This window comes from Taudactylus pleione, unplaced genomic scaffold (assembly GCF_031769625.1).
Source record: "Taudactylus pleione unplaced genomic scaffold, aTauple2 ptg000814l, whole genome shotgun sequence".
In the NCBI taxonomy this organism is placed as follows: domain Eukaryota; kingdom Metazoa; phylum Chordata; class Amphibia; order Anura; family Myobatrachidae; genus Taudactylus; species Taudactylus pleione.
Genome location: NW_028285216.1, coordinates 2,825,969 through 2,844,635, shown reverse-complemented (window position 1 = coordinate 2,844,635; position 18,667 = coordinate 2,825,969). Strand labels below are relative to the sequence as shown.

Below are 18,667 nucleotides of genomic sequence, written 5' to 3'. Positions count from 1 at the left end.
AAAGGCGGCGGCGTCCCGCACAGGATACCAGTCTAACCATTTTGCCATGGCATCCAGATGAATGGGGGTCAACGCTTTACTTTGAAGTCCCGGCCCCTGACCGTTTGGCAGAGGGTACTGCAGAGGAGGCCTGAGCTCCTCCTGGACCGCGGGAGCAGTCCTTACTGGGGTGTGCCGCGCCGCAGCGAAGGCACTGGTGTCGAAAGCGACACCTGTTACCAAGGGTACAATTCCCATTGTTGTATGCGTAACACTTCCGCTTGTTTTGCCCTCCATTGGCTGTCCTTGGTGCCGAGGGGGACGAGGGTTGAACTGGCCACCCAGGGGACTGATCAACAAGGACGCGTGTAGGCTGGGTCACCTCCATCCACACTTCAACATCTTTACAACCCAATTCCATGACCTTAACCCGATCTTGTTTTCGACTAAACTCTTCGTCGTATTGACGCCAAGCCGTACTGCGTGAGGCCTTGAATAGGCCATGTATCAGGTGTAAGTATCGTATTACGTTAAGGTACTCGGAAGGCCTGGTTTTGAGATAGCAAGTTGAGAACACGCAGAACCCAGATATCCAATTCGTGTAAGACTTAAAGGCCTCCAGACCAATACCCCCTTTTGCCTTTGCGGTCGCAGCAGCTTTCTTCGCCGTAGCTGTAAGGGTGAACATATCTACGTAGCGCCCTTTTTTGATCCGCTGCTTAACCCTGGTACGCATACCTCGAGTGACAGCTGTATTAGCGCAGTGTACAACATCCTCCGGACCCACTCCGCGATCTACACTGGTACTACTGCCAGAGGACCGTTCGCTAGAATGCCTGTGACGACGTGAGCGACGTCTGCGAGACCTCCTTGCCCTTTTACGCCTAGCCTTCCGCGAACTATCGCTTGAAGAGGAAGAGGAAATGGAAGTAGACCCGCAGTCAGACGTACTGTCACACTCACCAGAAGCGCTGGCGAGGGCATTGGAAACTCCAGCGCCCGCGTTAGCTCCGACTTCCGCCGTCGCACTTCTGGTCGGGGCTGCGACCACTGTTAACTCCTCCAGACTGTCGTCTGTAAAAGAAGAGACTGAGGCGGCATTGTGCGCATTGTCTGTGTCCGTAGCCTGATTGGGCTGAGGAAGGGAGATGGCAGAGGGAGAGAAAGAAACGGAAGGAGCTGCGGGCATGGGAGCGAGGGAAAGACCGCAAATCCTGCCTAAATGCTGCACCAGAGGGCCAAGCTGCGTCTGCACGGCGGACGCCGCTGATGCAGAAGGGCCTCCAGTGTCAGCGTTTCCAGGCTGCTGGGTCAAAAGCGGTGTCAGTGCACCCACCACAAACACCAGCAGTCCGGCTATGGCACCAGCATCCAGCAACGGAGCACTCCCTGGTGCCGCAGGCCCTGCAGGCATAGCAGACGCCGGAGCAGCTGCCACCCCCGCAGGCCTGGAGGAGCTGGCTACTGCAGACATGGGGGACCCCATGTCTGCATCATTATGAACAGAGGGCAGCAGAAGAGGGGGCGGATTAACCTGCCTGTCACTATGCAGGCGTTGGCTCCGCCCCCTTCATCTCCGCCCCCCGCCTGTATTAATGTGGGCCTGCGTGCAAGCCGGCGCCATGACAGGCATCCGGCCTGCACGCTTATGTGGCCGCTTCCGCCGCCCTTCCCCCCGGACTTCAGCCGGCTCCCTCTGAGCGGCCACCGGGGTAGAAGGGACGGGCGGTGTGACTGCCCGCTGCTGGCCGCGAGAGCGGCCGGAGCGCGCACCCGCGACTCGCGCAGGCACTATAGTATGCCTGGCCGCCCCCGATCCCCGCCCGCCCTGGTCCCCAGTCGCACTAGTACTGGCGACCCGCGGGGAACCAGGTGCAGGCGGAGGCAGCACCTGTGGCGTCTCGCGGGACCGCCGCGGCCGCGTGCACGTGACCGCAGCGTTGTCCGCTAAGGGGCCCGCTGTACCTGACCCTCCCGAACGCCGGGAGGGCAGTACCTGAGGGAAATAAAGTGCGCCGGGCCCGCCACCGTCTGACAGACGGGCGGGTACCGAGCGCGCGCGCTGGGGGCGGCTCATAGTGCAGGGAAGCAAGATAGGTAGGTAAAGAAAGAGAAAGAAAAGTTAGATAAGAAAAAAGAGTGTATATATAGGGAAAGTATAGAGAATAGAGTAGGGAAAGATATAAAGTAGGGAAAGAGAAAGTAGGGATGAATAAAAACGATTATCCCAACAGACAGATCTGCTAATAAAGGAACTGCACTTCCCTGGTCGCAGATCAATTCAAAAGAGGCAGATTTTACCACAGTAGATTCTCTACACACTCTCACTAACTCCGCCCCTAACCCAACGTCCTATCGCATCTGCCTATAACTGTAAACAAACATTTTTAACTTTATTAACCCCTCTATCCCTGACTAGAAGTTTATGTGCCGTCGGCTCTATTCCTAACCTCCGTTATATTATTAACAGTTATTATTATAACAGTTTCTTATATAGCGCAGCATATTCTGTTGCGCTTTACAATTGGATTTGTCTTACAGAGTTTTGGAGTGTCTCTGTTATACAATTGGCTGCTGCAGTGGTTCAACATGTCAACGTTCTTAGAATGTCTACATTTTCACAACGTCATCATCTGAAATGTTGCCACGTGAAATGTCAGTGGTTAGGGTTAGGTGCCAGGCTGCAGGGGAAGATTAGGATTAAGCATGCGGGGGGGGGGGGGGGAATTAGGGTTAGGATGCATTAGGAGGTTAGGATTTGGCATTAGAGGGAGGGTTAGGGATCAAGGATAGGGGAATAATACTTACCAGAACCGCCACTAGTGGGATGTGACCATCAGGACCCAGTAGAAGACGCTGGAGCCGCTGCAGCTGCCGGGGCAGGTAAGTGACTGTGGGCCACCAGGGCAATAGGTCAACATTCTATCCATGTAGACATGATAATGTCGACATTTTCACCATATCTACATTCTCACCACACCACACCCTCTCTTTTATGGGAAATCATTATATTGTGGGGAGCACTCTTTGCAGGAAAATTTAAACTTTACATGCATGCGAACGCCCAGTTGGCGCTAAGTTACACACACTCAGCCGCAAGAGATGTGGTTGAGGTATGTACAAATCGAAACCATCCATAGTTCCTCAAGCTGTGTGTGCTCAGCTATACAAAGCATGCGCATGGCAAAAATTCACAAATTGGACCGCACAATGGATATGTGTGCAAGGGATGCAGACAGATCAATATCTCCACCGACACGTTTAAAGTTATAACACCTGCACGTCTAAAATGCTCTAAATAGAATTACACCTGGCACAGGATCCCGGATGTAGACATGGTAAGTGTCAACCTCCCATACCAAATCCAGGTGCAACTCTGATTCAGCTTTAGCGTGATTTTGGTAGGGAAGTTCTGCAAAGCAGAATGTGGCCATGCGCCTTGTTATGTGTGAGGCAGCAATTAAACAATTTTGGTGAAACACATAGAGGTCTGTGTTCACTTTAAAAATGCCTTACAATGACCATTTTAAAATGATCTATTAACCACTTAACTGACGATTTTTCCAGCAAAACCGGTTAGAAATTGCTGGGTCCGCAGGAGAGTCCGGGGAGTCAGCAGAGATCTGTTCTGCACATGTACAGAGCAAATTTTCTCTACAAAAACACAGTGGGGCTGTGCGGTTGCACCTTGTCAGCTGCAGCACAGCTGGCTACGTTCACATCCAATATGACCACATCAGTTAAGTGGTTAAGAGGTCTATTTACTAAGCAGTGTTAGGAGACAGAGTGAAAAGTGATAAGGTACCAGCCAATCAGCTCCTAACTGCATGTCACAGGCTGTGTTTGAAAAATGGCAGTTGGGAGCTGATTGGCTGGCAACTGCCATTGGGGTCTATTTACTGCTTAGTAAATAGACCCATAAATCTTATATTGTGTAACTCAGAGCTGCCACCACCCTCCATATGTTGGAATATTATATAGTGAAATCCCATAAAGAATAAGTGAGTCAATTGATATAGGTTAAATAAAAAATAAAGCTTTCTTTAATTACATTGATAGTTTTAATCATAATTTTTAAATAACGCTAACCTATATAATAAGTGAGAAAGTGTGTCTGTCTGTTTTTCCTTTATGCACGGCCAGCGTTTTGGACCTACAGTCAGGTGCATAAATATTGGGACATTGACAGAATTTTCATATTTTGGCCTCTATTCACCACCACAATGGCTTTCAAATTTAACAAATAAGATGTGCTTTAACTGCAGACTTTCAGATTTAATTTGAGGGTAATTACATCCAAATCAGGTGAACGGTGTAGGAATTACAACGGTTTCTATAAGTGCCTCCCGCTTTTTAAGGGGCCAAAAGTAATGGGACTATCAACTCAAAAGCTATTTCATGGACAGGTGTGGGCTATTCTCTTGTTATTTCATTATCAATTAAGCAGGTAAAAGGTCTGGAGTTGATTCTAGGTGTGACATTTGCATTTGGAATCAGTTGCTGTCGACTCTCAATATGAGATCCAAAGAGCTGTCACTATCAGTGAAGCAAGCCATCATTAGGCTGAAAAATCAAAACAAACCCATCAGAGAGATAGCAAAAACATTAAGTGTGGCCAAATCAACTATTTGGAACATTCTTAAAAAGAAAGAATGCAGCGGAGAGCTCAGCATCACCAAAAGACCCGGAAGACCACGGAAAACAACTGTGGTGGATGACAGAAGAATTAATTCCCTGGTGAAGAAAAACCCCTTCACAACAGTTGGCCAAATCAAGAACACTCTCCAGGAGGTAGGTGTATATGTGTCAAAGTCAACAAACAAGAGAAGACTTCACAAGAGTGAATATAAAGGGTTATACCTCTAGGATGGGGGCTGGCATGTATGCAAATCACTGGTTTTAGGTAGCCTATGGCGAGCAGGGGTGGATTTTTAAAAGGGATATTATATAAGGGGCTAGAAGTGTGGGCCAAAGCCTCTTTGTTTCCAGGTTTCCCACCCTCCCTCCCTCCCCTTAAATTTTGGCTGCTCTTGTTTTGGCTTGGCCTTAGGTGGCGGGAAAGAATGGCAGGTCTCCAGTCCGGGTGCAATTATTTGGTTGAGGTGTGCTCCCTTCGTTAACTGGTAGTTGGCTGTACCAAGCTAACAGGGGGCAGTATCATCACCCAAACAGGTGGGTAGTCAAGGTGGAGGGTGAGTGATACCTTTAGTTGCTTATATGGTTTATGTTGTTATGTTCACGCACTCTGGGCGATATACACCTGCTATGCCTGTTGTTGTTTGTGTGTGGGCATTGCAGAATTGGCTGATTTCTGGACGTACTTTCTTTGCCACCATACATCCTTAAATCATACATACCGACTTTCTGGCAGCCCCTTCCAGGAGGGGGCTGCCAGGTCGGTCCAGCAGGGAGGGTGCAGGCGGCTGTAAACATGTCCGAGTCATCGCGGCCCCACCCCCTGCTTTATAATGCCGATATTACCCGTATTACAAAGCAGTGGGCGGGGTTACGATGACGCAATTTAGGGTGAATCGCATCATCGTCACCCGAACCGCCCACTTTTAAATGCAGTGTCGGGGAGGGTCGCGGGGGACGGCGGACGATGCGGGAGACTTGTCTCCTCTTGCAGGGTGTCGGGAGTGGCACCCGATTTTCGGGAGGCTCCCGACAGTCCCGGGAGAGTAGGCAAGTATGCCTTAAATAAATAGTAAATAATTATTGCTCCAATAAATCGCAATCAAGTTATCTGCCAAATCTACGTCTCAGTGTCTTTATTTACTGTAGTAAGGGTAAGTGGTTTGCACACATGACACACCTCATCCGATAGAAGGTTTAAACAATTGTAACAGGTCACAATCATATGGTTATACTACAAACAGAGGTGTGATCACAGTGTGTTCATTTGTGAGCCCAGATTGTTCATACAACTATATCACCTCATCATTCACTTTTTTGTTTTTCATTAATAGTTGACTGACAAAGACAAAATTTGCATGTAAGCTGAGATAACTTTTTTCTTTATTATTTTTTGTGACACCAGTAGCCTGTTTACACTTATAGACAATTACAACCCAAGCCCCCCTTATCTATATAATAAAATGGACTGCCGATAAATATGATATCAAATTGTCATTTAGCGATGGGTGGTATGAACTCTGACCCCTCCTACCAGTGTCAGTGATGTTACAGCTAGAGAGTTCAGACATAACACACATATACAGACTACATACACTTGTTAATTCCCATATTTACTCATCACATACAACCTCATGAGTACACAGACACTGCTTAAAATCAACCAATGGCAAAATTGGCCACAAAAAAAAATGTTTAAAGGGGGGTATCCACTTAGCGATTTTTATGAACGATTCAACGATAACGATCGTTTGATCGTTCAATCGTTTGCAAATCATTTGCAAATCGTTTGCAAAAATGTCTAAAATGACCAGCGATGCGCGTGCCAGCTGGTCGTTTAGACATCTACGATCTCTCCAACATGCTGGTCAACCTGACGGTATCGTCAAGTTCAACATGTTTCCAGATGATTGATGACCCTGCACTGAACGTCTGCTCGTTCAGTGCAGGCTCATCACACAACTGACAAACGACTACACAATTACAATGTCGTAAACAGCGCTGCACAGGTCACATACAGAAAAACCCACAATAGAGGGGAAAAAGTGAGGATGTCTCCAAAAGTACAATAGTAAAAATTAAAAGAAAGGGTAAAGCTAAGGATAATCTACATAATAAAATCAAATGCTGAGAAAGTAAATATACAGATGAAGGGGAAGAGAGAGATGAAGTAAGTAGGGGAGAAAAAAAGAGAACAGAAAGGTGAAACACTGAAGAGAGAGTGGGCAAAGAGAGTATAATATATAATAATCATACACAGGTCCGGCGCAGTGCACTCAGCTGGCCTGGCGCCATGGATGATGTTACCAGCAGGTGCCTGCATGAGGAGCAGCAGTCAGACCTCGGATGGAGGCTGGCGCAGGAGCTGGGCTTCAGGTAAGTATAGTGTTTGTCTGTTTCTTTATGTTTTAGGGGCACTAGTCCCGGTGGCACTGTATAAGGGGCACCACTACTAGGGGCACTGCATAAGGGGCACTACATAAGGGGCACTACTACTGGGGCACTGCATAAGGGACACTACTACAGTGGGCGCTGCACAAGGGGCACTACTGCTGGGAGCACTGGCACTGCATAAGGGGCACTACTACTGGGGCACTGTATAAGAGGCACTACTAATGGGGGCACTGCATAACGGACACCACTACTGCTGGCATTGCATAAGGGGCACTACTACTGGTAGCACTGCGTAAAGGGCACCACTACTGGGGGCACTACTACAGTGGGCACTGCATAAGGAGCACTACTACTGGGGGCACCACTACTGGGGGCACTGTATAAGGGGCAATACTACTGGGGGCACTGCATAAGGAGCACTACTACTGGGGGCACTGAATAAGAGTCACCACTACTGGGGCACTGCATAAGGGGCACTACTACTGGAAGCATTGCATAAAGGTCACTACTACAGTGGGCATTGCATAAGGGGCACTACTACAATGGACATTGTATAAGGGGACCTACTACTGTGGAAATTATGTGTATAGGGGACACTACTACTATGGCCATTTTGTATAAGGGGCACTATTGTGTGTCGCAACGTGAATAAGGGACACTACTATGTGTTGTAATGTGAATAAGATTGTGCTACTCTGTGGCATAATTTGAATTAGGGATACTATTGTGTGACCACGCCCCCACACCCTTTTTTGTGACTCGCACCTATGGTGCGTACTCTCTCTTTATAGAAAAATTAGAGCAAGGGCGCAAATATATAGTTTGCAGGAAGGTGCGAAACACCCTAGCACCAGCCCTGATCAGGGTAGTGGGTACATAGTAACCCAGTCCAGGCAGCTGAATGGGCGTGACCATGCCCCCTTCAGAGGTTGGCGCAGCATGCAAAGAGGGCCCAGTATTACAACGAGGCATAGTTATGCCCCCATTTGGTTGCCCTTATCATAGGTTTACTGTATCTTATATTGTATTGTAAATGTGTTACACTCTGAACTGTCATAAACAGAGTATTACTTTGTTAAATTGTAAATAGTTTAATAAATAAATAAGTCTTGGTAATGAGAATGTAATGCTTCAATAGCTACATAGCTTTTTATGTCTTTACCTACAGTATATTGTAACTAAATCCCAACCCACAGTCCTCTATCTCTTTTGTTCATTTGCATCTCTGCCTGTCTGATTACTTTCTCTAGCTATTCTTTTCATATATTAGTTTAAAAACTCCACTGTCCTTGTGTTGCTTTCATTATTCTCTTCTGCAATATTACTGAATTAATTTTTTCTCTACCTGTATATCTCTATATCGCTTTTCCTTTCCAGTACACCGTTCTGATGCTCCCAGCTGTTCTATTGCTCACATATTTTATTGGTGATTCTCCTTCCTCTTCATTTCTGGGTATTAAGTGCTCATGCTGACACTGCAGGGGTTATAAATTACCTCTGCTGTATGCTTCAGTCTATAGAAGGAGGTGGCTTTCCATGCAGAGCCCTCGCTCTCTTACCAGACAATGCTATTGTAAGAGCTCCAGCATTGGCTATATGAGACAAAACACAATATTTATTCTAAAAAAAATTGTCTAGGCTATAGCACACCTCTACACTTATTTCTCAGTTGCTGTATTCATTTTATTCCCTTAAAAAGGTAAACACTGTACTGTGTATTTTATAGTGATGACCACTTGTTTCTTGTGGTTATAATAAAATCAAACTTTTTAAAATAAAATACTTATTATATTGTTTTAATATTAATTCATATTTTAGTCAAATCATCTGTCTGTCTAACAACTCCTTATTGCCTGAACGCCATTTGCATTATAATCATACTTGCCAGCTCTCCCTCATTGTCCGGGAGACTCCCTGAAATAGTAGCAATCTCCCTGTCTCCCTGAAGAGTCTAGCAATCTCCCTCATTTCATCCTTACCCCTATTATGAAGCTGTTATATTAAAAAACAGAGATATATACATTCAAATGGGATCATTAGTGTCATTTCCTTGCATTTGGTGATAAGGCACAATGATCCCTATGAATTTCTGAAAAGTATTAGTGTGTTTTCATCAACAAGCAGATCTTACTAACTGCTTTTGGGCTGGTTTACATTTGGATGTAAGTCAGGTTTAGGATACGCCTCTCAGTTGTAGCAGTACACGCCCATCACATATACTACACGCCTCTCAGATGTAGCAGTACACGCCCATCACATATACGACACGCCTCTCAGATGTAGCAGTACACGCCCACTGTAACACGCGCTCATAGGTGCTGCTTTCACAATCTCCCTGAAATGCTCTTTCAAAAGTAGGCAAGTATGATTATAATCAGTCTCTCATTGTGACCAATGCCAGATTCTGTTACTGGGGTACTGCACACTATCATATTCAGAGAACTTCCTTCTTATGGTGGGTACACACTACACGATATGCTCCCTGAGCGATATCGTGTAGTGTGTCCCCGGCAGGGTGTGCTCAATGTCGTTCATGACATTGAGCACAGCCGCTGAACGATATCATTAACGATATCGTTCAGCGCCAGGCTCTCTCCCCCATTCCCTGACATGCAGCAACCTGATGAGATCGTCAGGTTGGCCTGCATGTCAGCCCGATGAACGATGATGACGAACGACCTGCGGGAACGTGCGTCGTCGTCATCGTTCATCTTTTTGGGGTTAAAAATGGACGATAAAGTGGACGACTGAACGATAACGATATCGTTATAGTTCAGTCGTCCACTTTATCGCCCAGTGTGTACGCACCTTAAGTTTACCATTTTAAAAAAGTATTTAGTGCCTCAGACAACCATATTAATCCAAAATATGCAGTCTTTTTCCATGTCATTTCAACTCTTTTTTGCATATACTGTCAGTCCATCTACTCTACTAGTTAATTATGGAGTAGTCTATTAATTGCTGTACAAAAAATAGACTTTAACTACTCTTGAAAGTTGAAACACACTTTTTCATGAGAAAGCAGAGACAATAACCAAAAGTAGATCATTATTACCCACTATTTTTCTATACAATCCTGAAAGAATAGCAGTTACTTCAACGTGTTCTATTGCCCGTACTCCACTTCTTTACACGTACAAGCAGGCCGTGTATTATTCTGTATAAATATTCTAAAATGAACTGTCTGTTCAAATAAATTCACCACATTTATCAAGGATGTAGGATGGTGATTTTGTACTGCAAAGGAAAGTGACCTTTACACAGCGGGTATATATTTAGTCAATATGAGATTAATTAAAGTAAGTTGAGCAGTGATGGCATGAAGAGTGATAATAGTTGTTATACTAGAAGATAAATACTAGTAAAACTGTCAATATTATTTATACTACAGCACAAAATAAAATACACAGTATTTTATATTGTGATTCTATGGAAAATCGCTATATAATATATTACTTACTACATGTCCAACATAGCTATTACTACTTCTAGAATAACCAAGAGAAGCCAAGCAAGTCCAATTGCTTCTCAAATAATTTGTATATGTATTTTTATACTGTGAATACAGGCTGAGTCTCCCATATCCAAATATTCAAAAATACGGGATATTCCGAAATACGGAATTTTTTGAGAATGACTGAGATAGTGAAACTGTTGCTTTTTGATGGTTCAATATAAACATACTTTGTTTAAAGCACAAAATTATTAAAAATATTGTATAACATCATCTTCAGGCTGTGTGAATAAAGTGCATATGAAACATTAATGAAATTCATGTATGTACACAAATTTGTTTGATGCACAAAATTTAAAAAAATATAGTAGAAAATTACCTTCAGGCTGTGTGTAAAAGGTGTATATAAAACAAAAAAATATTCTGTGTTTAGATTTGGGTCCCATTCCCAAGATATCTCATTATGGTATGCAAATATTCCAAAATACGGAAAATTCCGATATCCAAAATACTTCTGTTCCCAAGCATTTTGGATATGGGAGACTCAACCTGAATTACATTAAAACCTGAAGTGAAGTGATAGGAGTTAAAACTCGAGGTTCATCAGCAAACAAGTATGTAAGGCCAGGCTATTTGCAGAGCTCACAAACTCTTTTTTTCTCTTAACACTATCCTTTTGAGGCCAGAGCTGCATATCTGGCCAAATAGAACATGTCTGATGCTTGCTGGTACGTTTCCATGGCGACAAGTGAGAGGTTCTCTGGAAAGAAAGAGCCATGGAAGAAAAGGCTCAGCCTGTGGGGGCGATGCAGAGAGAGGAGGAGATGAAGAAATTAATTTCAAAAACAAAACACTAGGGATGGAGAAAAAGGGAAATGGGGGAGAAAAGAGTAAAAGGAAAGAGGCGTTCTGAGTAGGAGAATGGTAGCGAAAGAATGAAGGGTCAGGTAGAGAGAAAGGTGCTTAATGTGCAGAGGAAACAGTGTAATAGATAAAAAAAGAGAAATTATACAATAAACAAGATATACAACCTAATCTGATTTTCTCCATTCCAATCCTAACAATAACGCTTTGTCTCCACAGATCAAATCAACAGTTGGACGGCTAAATTATGCTTTTGGGGATACAGACAAAAAGTGCCCAGTGCGCTGGTGTTCACAGTGATGAAAGAGGGGTGCTGACACAAATAGCTTATGATAACATATTCTGGAAATATCTGCTGCATCATTCTAAGTAAACTACATTAATCAATGTGGAAGATTATCTTTAACTATTCTTCTCCTGGCTGCAGGATGAGACTTCTTGTGACTAAAATAATCCTATTTTGGGCATCCTCTACTCTTGCAGGCATCCCAGCTGTGCCCTGGAAGGTGCAGTGCCCGTCACAATGCGTCTGCCAGATCCGTCCTTGGTACACTCCGAGGTCGGCCTATAGAGAGGCCAATACTGTAGACTGCAATGACCTTTTTGTCACAGCTGTTCCAAGTGCTCTACCAGCCGGCACTCATACACTTCTTCTACAGAGCAACAATATTGCATATTTGGAGCAACAAGAAGTAGGTTACCTGGAAAATCTGACAGAGCTGGACTTGTCTCAGAACAGCTTCTCTCATATCAGAGATTTTGATGCTAGACACCTACCAAATCTTGTAAGCCTACACCTTGAAGAAAACCAGCTGGAAAACTTGCCCAACAATAGTTTTTCCGGCCTTGAGCGCCTAGAAGAATTGTACCTGAATCACAATCAACTTTCTGACATATCTCCACAAGCTTTCTCTGGACTACATTGTTTACTGCGACTGCATCTGAATTCAAATTTACTGACAAGCCTGGATAACCAGTGGTTTAAGGAAATGCCAGCCTTAGAAGTGTTGATGGTTGGTGGCAACAAGGTGAGCTCAATCCTGGACATGAACTTTAAGCCACTCTTCAATTTAAGAAGTCTTGTTCTGGCAGGTATGGGGCTGAAGGAAATATCAGACTTTGCCCTAGAAGGATTGCTGAATTTAGAAAGTCTCTCTTTGTATGACAATAAATTGATTAAAGTACCAAAGGGTGCCCTGCAAAGGGTTCCCAGCCTGAAGTTTTTGGATCTCAACAAGAACCCTTTGAGTAGAATCCAGCAAAAAGACTTTGCAAACATGTCTCAGCTAAAGGAGCTAGGTTTAAACAGTATGGAAGAGTTAGTATCTATTGATGAACTGGCATTAGTGAACCTACCAGAACTGACCAAGTTAGAAGTGACCAACAATCCAAAACTATCTTTCATTCACCCTAGGGCATTTCATAAACTGCCACGCATGGAAACACTAATGCTTAATAATAATGCTCTGAGTTCTTTGCATAGGGAGACTGTTGAATCACTACCAAACCTACAGGAGATTGCCATGCATGGAAATCCATTAAGATGTGATTGTGTTATCCGTTGGGTTAACGCCACTGCCCCTCATGTCCGTTTTATGGAGCCTCAATCCACATTGTGTGCTGAACCTCCAGAATTAAGACGCACACAGTTACGATTAGTTCCTTTTCGTGAGATGAGTGATCGCTGCCTGCCCCTTATCCCTGTACCAAGTTTTTCACCTCGTGTACGGGCATCCAATGGACAAAGTATTACTTTACACTGCCGAGCACTTGCTGAACCAGAACCACAAATTTATTGGGTCACACCCTCAGGAGAGCGTCTAGGAGTGTCTGCAGACTGGGGTGGCTATAAAGTACAAGAAGAAGGGACACTGGAGATACAAGTAGTGTCATCAGCCCATGCTGGGGTATATACCTGTGTAGCACAGAATCTTGTGGGAGCAGATTACAAGAGTGTGCAACTAATGGTCAACCAGCTGTACCCAGCTAGAGATGATCCCGTTCAACTGCGGGTGGGAGAAGTGGGTGAGCGTCATTTGTTGCTCTCCTGGATACCACCTCTTAATGCACTTGGATGTAGCCTGCGTTGGAGCTGCTTGACACCAGGTGCCAGCGTTGAGCGCGCAAGGCTCCCTGTGGGTCTAAATTCATACAATGTCACAAGACTACTTCCAGGAGAGGAATGTAGGGTATGCCTACGAGTCGCCATTCTTGGAGGCAGAGTGCGAACGGCTTGCGCTAGTGCCAGGACTAGGGAGACTGGCACAAGTTATAGGCATAGAGGACAAAAAGCACTAACTGCATTAACCTTCTGCTCTCTGCTTGTTGTGATTGGGTTACTTGCCCGTTATCGTCCAGGTGGCAGGTCAGATCACTCATCACCTTGGTCTCTGTCTGGCAGAGTTATTTACCCACCAGTTATTCATCAGTGGGACCAGAACAAAAAAGAAAAGCATCTGTCAGGCATTAATGTTTCAGCCACCCCTTTGTGCTAATGAGCCTTTGCCTGAGTTATCGTAGAGACTTTCCCAGAGAAGTAATGGGAGAGTAGTGCCTTGGGAGGGATCCAAAAGTGACAGAAAGCCTTAAAATACATAGGCAAAGAGGCAGAGCTGCCACGTGGGCACGCAAACTTGTATAGAAACAAGTTCAAGCTAATACACATGAACATTTAAGTACCAGGAAACATGTAAACATAGTGTATACTCACACAGATGTGTAGTTGCACCTAACAATAAGCCTACTCAGTGTAAACCTGCAAAGAATGAAAAGATGTAAAGGAAAACCCTACTCACACATTCTAAAGCATGAAGACACTCAGTGCACACATACATCAGTCTTACACACCTTGCATTTATTTTGTACAGAGTACAGAAAGACAGTCATGTTAAATTACACAATAATACAAAAGGTGTACAGTTATGTATATGCTACACAATGCTGTAACTCTGTTGCTGTGTGGTTATTTCCCCTCGACCCTTCAGCACACTTCATGGACTCCTCAGCCTCAGGGCCACAAGATTATTTCTGCTAATCCTATGACTATCAGGACAGCAAACATTCAGACAATAGTTTATTTAGGAGATACTCCTTCAAAACTACTGGAAAATAAAAACAATTAAATCCTGCAATGTAGATGTAAGGCAGTATCCCTCCCTTCATATCCATCTGATACAGAGAAATTGGGACTTTATGGGGCCTCTTTGGCTTTGGACTGTATCTGGGGCAGAAAAGAATTATGGACTTAATTTAATTGAAGTAGACAGTGACGCTCCTCTTTAAATCCTTTCCCAACTAATATGTACAATCGTGATTGTTATAATAAAGCTCTGAGCAGCAAGAACTTGTATAGTCAGCTGTGTTTGAGGTGCCAACAAAAGACAACTTTTCTTTCTATTCTGCAGTAACAGTGGCAATATGTAAGTCTGGTTTCTTATAATGTCATACAGCGATATCTACGATTGGTTTGTAACTGTATTTGTTCAGGTGTTTTTAATGTATTATTATTACTATTACTATTATTAACTTATATTTATATTGCGCCCAAGATATCCACATCACAGTATAATAAAAACAAAAAGACAATCTAAAACCACACTAGTAGGCGCTAATAAGGAATTTCTATACTCCTTTGTTTATAAACTTTTTCACTGTTATAGGACTGCTGCTCTCCAACTTTAGGAGCTGACCCTCAACAAAAATAACTCAGAACCAGATAAAGAAAACAAAGGGAACACTGTCCAATCACAGGAAAAATTATCATAAATTTTAATTAAAAAAATAAACATTTATTATAATCCACACAATAACAAAATCTATAATATACACAATAAATGACGACTGTGTTATATCTTAACAAATAAAAATATTCAGGAAGCCTCAAGCATATAGCATATTCCTACAATAGTTAAAACAAGCTTATTAGAAACATATTACATCAGTCCCATGAACAGAGCCGGCCCTAAACAATTTGTAGTGTCCCCACTAGGCTATTTTAGCGATGCGCCGCACCCTGCCCGATTTTAATGAGCCTGCCCTTTTAGCGGCGCCCCACTAAAACAGCCTGCCCTGTGCGTTCCCACCCACGGGCCGCAGTATCCCACGGGTGGGAAAAGTGGTTACCGATCGCCGCCATGCACACGGCATCTGTTCACAGTAAGGGGAGAGCTTTGAAGCCCAGCTCCAACTGCTGGGCATGCCCCCAAGTTTGACAAATTGGGGGCGTGTCATGAAGACAGGATCCCCTGCCGCGCCTCAGCACTCTGATTTGCCCCCGGGCTGGCGGGATCCCTAAATATGGTGCCCTAGGCATGATTTTGGCTGGTGCCTCCTAGCAGATAATCTCATCACCAAGCTTAATGTTGCATTCAATATGAAAATTTGTACTCCAATGAATTCCTTAATATTTCCTTTCAAAACCAACCAATTTGAATATAAATTAATTTAATGAAGATTAACACTACTATTCTCCCATCACAGCCCATGGGAGGATGAGCTGCTGTGGCTGGACATTCGCATTAGCCCTCTTCCAGTGGGCATTTTTGTTGTTACCCGGCAACCCTGCTCCCAGGCCCATTTGAGCTGCCCGATCGGAGCTGAGAGCCAGTAAGATAGCCGTGCCCAACAGAGCAGAGAGTCTTCCAGCAGGTCCCAGCGGTGTGCCCCAAACCTCCGCTGAAAGTAATATGTATATGTGCAATCTTTCACAGACCAGTTAAAATATTCCATCTGGTTAGTATGAGTAAACAGCCTGTTAGTATTGCAATCTGCAATGCAGTAGTGTCAGTTATCAGTGTTAGAAGCCAGCATATAGGAAGATACAAAGACTTTTGAATCAAGTCTTTCCTCAGTGGGTGTTATTTATATATCAAACAATTGCAGCTCACCATTAGCAGAGGCTAGTAGGTAGCAGGAGATTACATTCGTATAAGGTCTTAGGGCTCTATTTACTACAATCCGCATTAAAATTAGGGGTGTGCACCGGCCACTTTTCGTGTTTTGTGTTTTGGTTTTGGATCTGGATCTTTCTTCGTGTTTTGGATCTGGATTGGTTTTGCCAAAACCACCCTTCCGTGTTTTGGGTTCTGGGTTTTGTGTTTTGGAACTGTATTTTTTTTTTAAAAAGCATAAAAACAGCTAAAATCACAGAATTTGTGGGTTTTTCTGCTCCTATGCTATTATTAGCCTCAATAACCTTAATTTCCACTCATTTCCAGTCTATTCTGAACACCTCACACCTCACAATAGTGTTTTTATATCCAAAAGGTTGCACCGAGGTAGCTGGATGACTATGCTAAGCGACACGAGTGGGCGGCACAAACACGTCACCCATCTAGGCGTGATACTGCAGTGGCAGACAGGATGGCAGTTTGAAAAACTAGGCCCCAAACTGTACATAATTCAAAGAAAAAAAAGAGATGCAAGATGGAATTGTCCTTGGGCCCTCCCACCCACCCTTATGTTGTATAAACAGGACATGCACACTTTAACAAACCAAACATTTCAGCGCCAGGGTCTGCCACACGACTGTGGCTGAAATGATTGGTTCGTTTGGGACCCCACAAAACAAGCTGGCAATTAATCTGTCCCTGCACAAACTGGCTCTACGGAGGCAAGATGTCGTCCTCATCCTCCTCATCCACCGATTCCTCACACTCTTCAGTGTTGTGTACATCCTCATCCTCACAGAGTATTAATTCGTCCCCACTGGAATCCACAACCACAGGTCCCTCTGTACGTTCTGGAGGCTGGTCTCCCTGGAAGAGTTGATAATTCATTTTATGAACATCATCTTCTCCACATTTTGTGGAAGCAACCTCCTATGGCTTTCGCTGACAAGGTTCCCGGCTGCACTAAACACTCTTTCGGAGTACACACTGGAGGGGGGGGCAACTCAGGTAAAATAGAGCCAGTTTGTACAGGGACCTCCAAATTGCTTCTTTTTCCTGCCAGTACAGGTACGGACTGTCTGACATGCCTACTTGGATGCTGTCACCGATTTAATCCTTTAACAGACAGACGCACGCTTGTCGCTGCTGCTTTAAGGATGCAGGTGCGGCTACAGCCCACACAATTCACAAAGACAGAAAAAAAAAGAAGAATTTTTTTATTGTTTGTGGAGCGCACTTTGAGGGTTACACCACCCTTTAACAGACAGACGCACGCTTCTCGCTGCTGCTTTAAGGATGCAGGTGCGGCTACAGCCCACACATTTCACAAAGACAGAAAAAAAAGAAGAATATTTTTATTGTTTGTGGAGCACACTTTGAGGATGTCAACACCCTTTAACAGACAGACGCACGCTTGTCGCTGCTGCTTTAAGGATGCAGGTGCGGCTACAGCCCACACATTTCACAAAGACAGAAAAAAAAAGAATGTTTTTATTGTTTGTGGAGCGCACTTTGAGGGTTACACCACCCTTTAACAGACAGACGCACGCTTGTCGTTGCTGCTTTGAGGACAGTATCATATGCAGTGACAGTAGACTTGTCAGAAATTGTTGGCACGTCCTTCAGTCCGGACCAGATGTCCAAACCGGCCCTTGACTAATGACACAGGCGCACGCTTGGCGCTGCTACTGTGTTGATGTATGTACGGCTACATCGCACACAAGTCACAAACACATAAAAAAAATTTTGGAGCACTTTGAGGGTTACACCACCCGTTAACAGACAGACGCACGCTTGTCGCTGCTGCTTTATGGATGCAGGTGCGGCTACAGCCCACACATTTCACAAAGAGAAAAAAAAAGAATAATTTTTTTATTGTTTGTGGAGCGCACTTTGAGGGTTACACCACTCTTTAACAGACAGACGCACGCTTGTCGCTGCTGCTTTGAGGATGCAGGTGGAATCTAGACGGGATTTGGAACCGGGGACACACTACCTCCATCAATTGTCTAAATCCCACTGCACTAATGGCGGATACCGGACGCACGTCTAACACCAACATAGCAGTCAAGGCCTCAGTTATACGTTTTGCTTCAGGATGACTGCTGTCGTACTTCATCCTCATCGCTAGGGACTGTTGGAGGGTACATTTTTTAGTAAAAGTAGTGGTGTTCCTACTTCCTCTCTGGGATGATGAACAACTCCCAGCAGCAGCAACAGCACTAGGAGGAAGTGGTTCTTGATCTTTCCCTATTTTATTATTATCGGAGAAAGTTTGGTCCTCCATTTATGTTATATTGATATATACGTGCGGCTAAGGCGCACACAAACACAGAAAATATTTTTTTATTTTTGCTGGAGAGTAGTGCACTTTGTGGGTTACACCACCCTTTAAGAAATGAGCCAGCCGGCTCTTTACTTATGGGACACAGGCGCACGCTTGGCGCTGCTC

The 18,667-nt window shown here is 44.3% G+C and overlaps 1 protein-coding gene across 1 annotated transcript in view; it reads left to right on the top strand.

The window, feature by feature from the left end:
• Nucleotides 1-14,669, top strand: part of LRRN2 (leucine rich repeat neuronal 2) — a 75,903-nt gene extending 61,234 nt beyond the window's left edge. Inside the window, exon 2 of the mRNA XM_088458190.1 lies at nucleotides 11,546-14,669. Within this exon, the coding sequence (XP_088314316.1) occupies nucleotides 11,713-13,821 (2,109 nt within the window). The 5' untranslated portion in view covers nucleotides 11,546-11,712 and the 3' untranslated portion in view covers nucleotides 13,822-14,669. The remainder of the gene's footprint in view (nucleotides 1-11,545) is intronic.
• The last annotated feature ends 3,998 nt before the right edge of the window (nucleotides 14,670-18,667 follow it).